General features: G+C 50.7%; 1 protein-coding gene across 1 annotated transcript in view; it reads left to right on the top strand.

Moving 5' to 3' along the window:
* Window positions 1-616, top strand: part of EMH_0072730 (nuclear movement domain-containing protein, putative) — a gene marked incomplete at both ends in the record, with an annotated part of 1,821 nt that extends 1,205 nt beyond the window's left edge. The window contains one exon of the mRNA XM_013499245.1: window positions 413-616. Within this exon, the coding sequence (XP_013354699.1) occupies window positions 413-616 (204 nt within the window). The remainder of the gene's footprint in view (window positions 1-412) is intronic.
* Between the last annotated feature and the right edge of the window lie 165 nt (window positions 617-781).

Raw genomic sequence — 781 nt, 5'->3', positions numbered from 1 at the left:
TGTATCAGTAACGTACTAGCTTGCATTAGTTAAAGAAGCCGATCAGTGCAAACATCCACACGTATGCCGTCATAGGCCATTTGCCTACACACTTGGGCTTCCGCGAATTACCACAAACAGAGCACCAATTAGCTTTCCGTAGTACCAGCAGGAACCTCCATCGTTGCAAAGCACCTGTACGCATAGGACGGGCAGTTGTGTGCATGCGTTGCCGCAAGGACCTCAGAGGCATACAAATGCATTCAAGCGTGTGTATACAAGCGATTGGACACAGTATTCCGTGCAACGGAAACAAAAGGAGGGGGAAAACCCCGCTCCGGACGAGCGGGCCAGGGCCTTGAGCTTTGCACGTGGGGCTTAGAGCTTAGGGTTTAGGGTTTGGCTTGCTTTTTTTGTGGGTGTGTGTGTGAAGAACTCGAAGCTTTCCGACTTAGACCCCGAGACACGCGCCACAGTGGAGAAGATGATGTATGATCAACAGCAAAAGCAGAAGGGGCTGCCCACGAGCGACCAGCAAAGACAGGCAGAGATGCTGGAGAAATTCAAACAAGCCCATCCTGAGTTGGACTTCTCTAACGCCAAGATTAACTGGGGAGGCTCGAATTGGGGCGGCTAACTCTTTTTGCTGCCGCCCTTGGACTTAGGCTTGATGTTTGAGGCTTTAGCTTTCAGTGTTCTCGTGCGGGTTTTTCGTTGCTGGGCGTCTCTGCTTTCATGCGTAAAGACACCTGAGGCTCCTCTGCATCCACACTTTAGGCATTTATGTGTGAATGCATGTAAA

The sequence above is a fragment of the Eimeria mitis genome, genomic scaffold (genome assembly GCF_000499745.2).
Source record: "Eimeria mitis Houghton genomic scaffold, Emh_scaff4136, whole genome shotgun sequence".
In the NCBI taxonomy this organism is placed as follows: domain Eukaryota; phylum Apicomplexa; class Conoidasida; order Eucoccidiorida; family Eimeriidae; genus Eimeria; species Eimeria mitis.
This window is presented reverse-complemented; position numbering and strand designations above follow the sequence as displayed.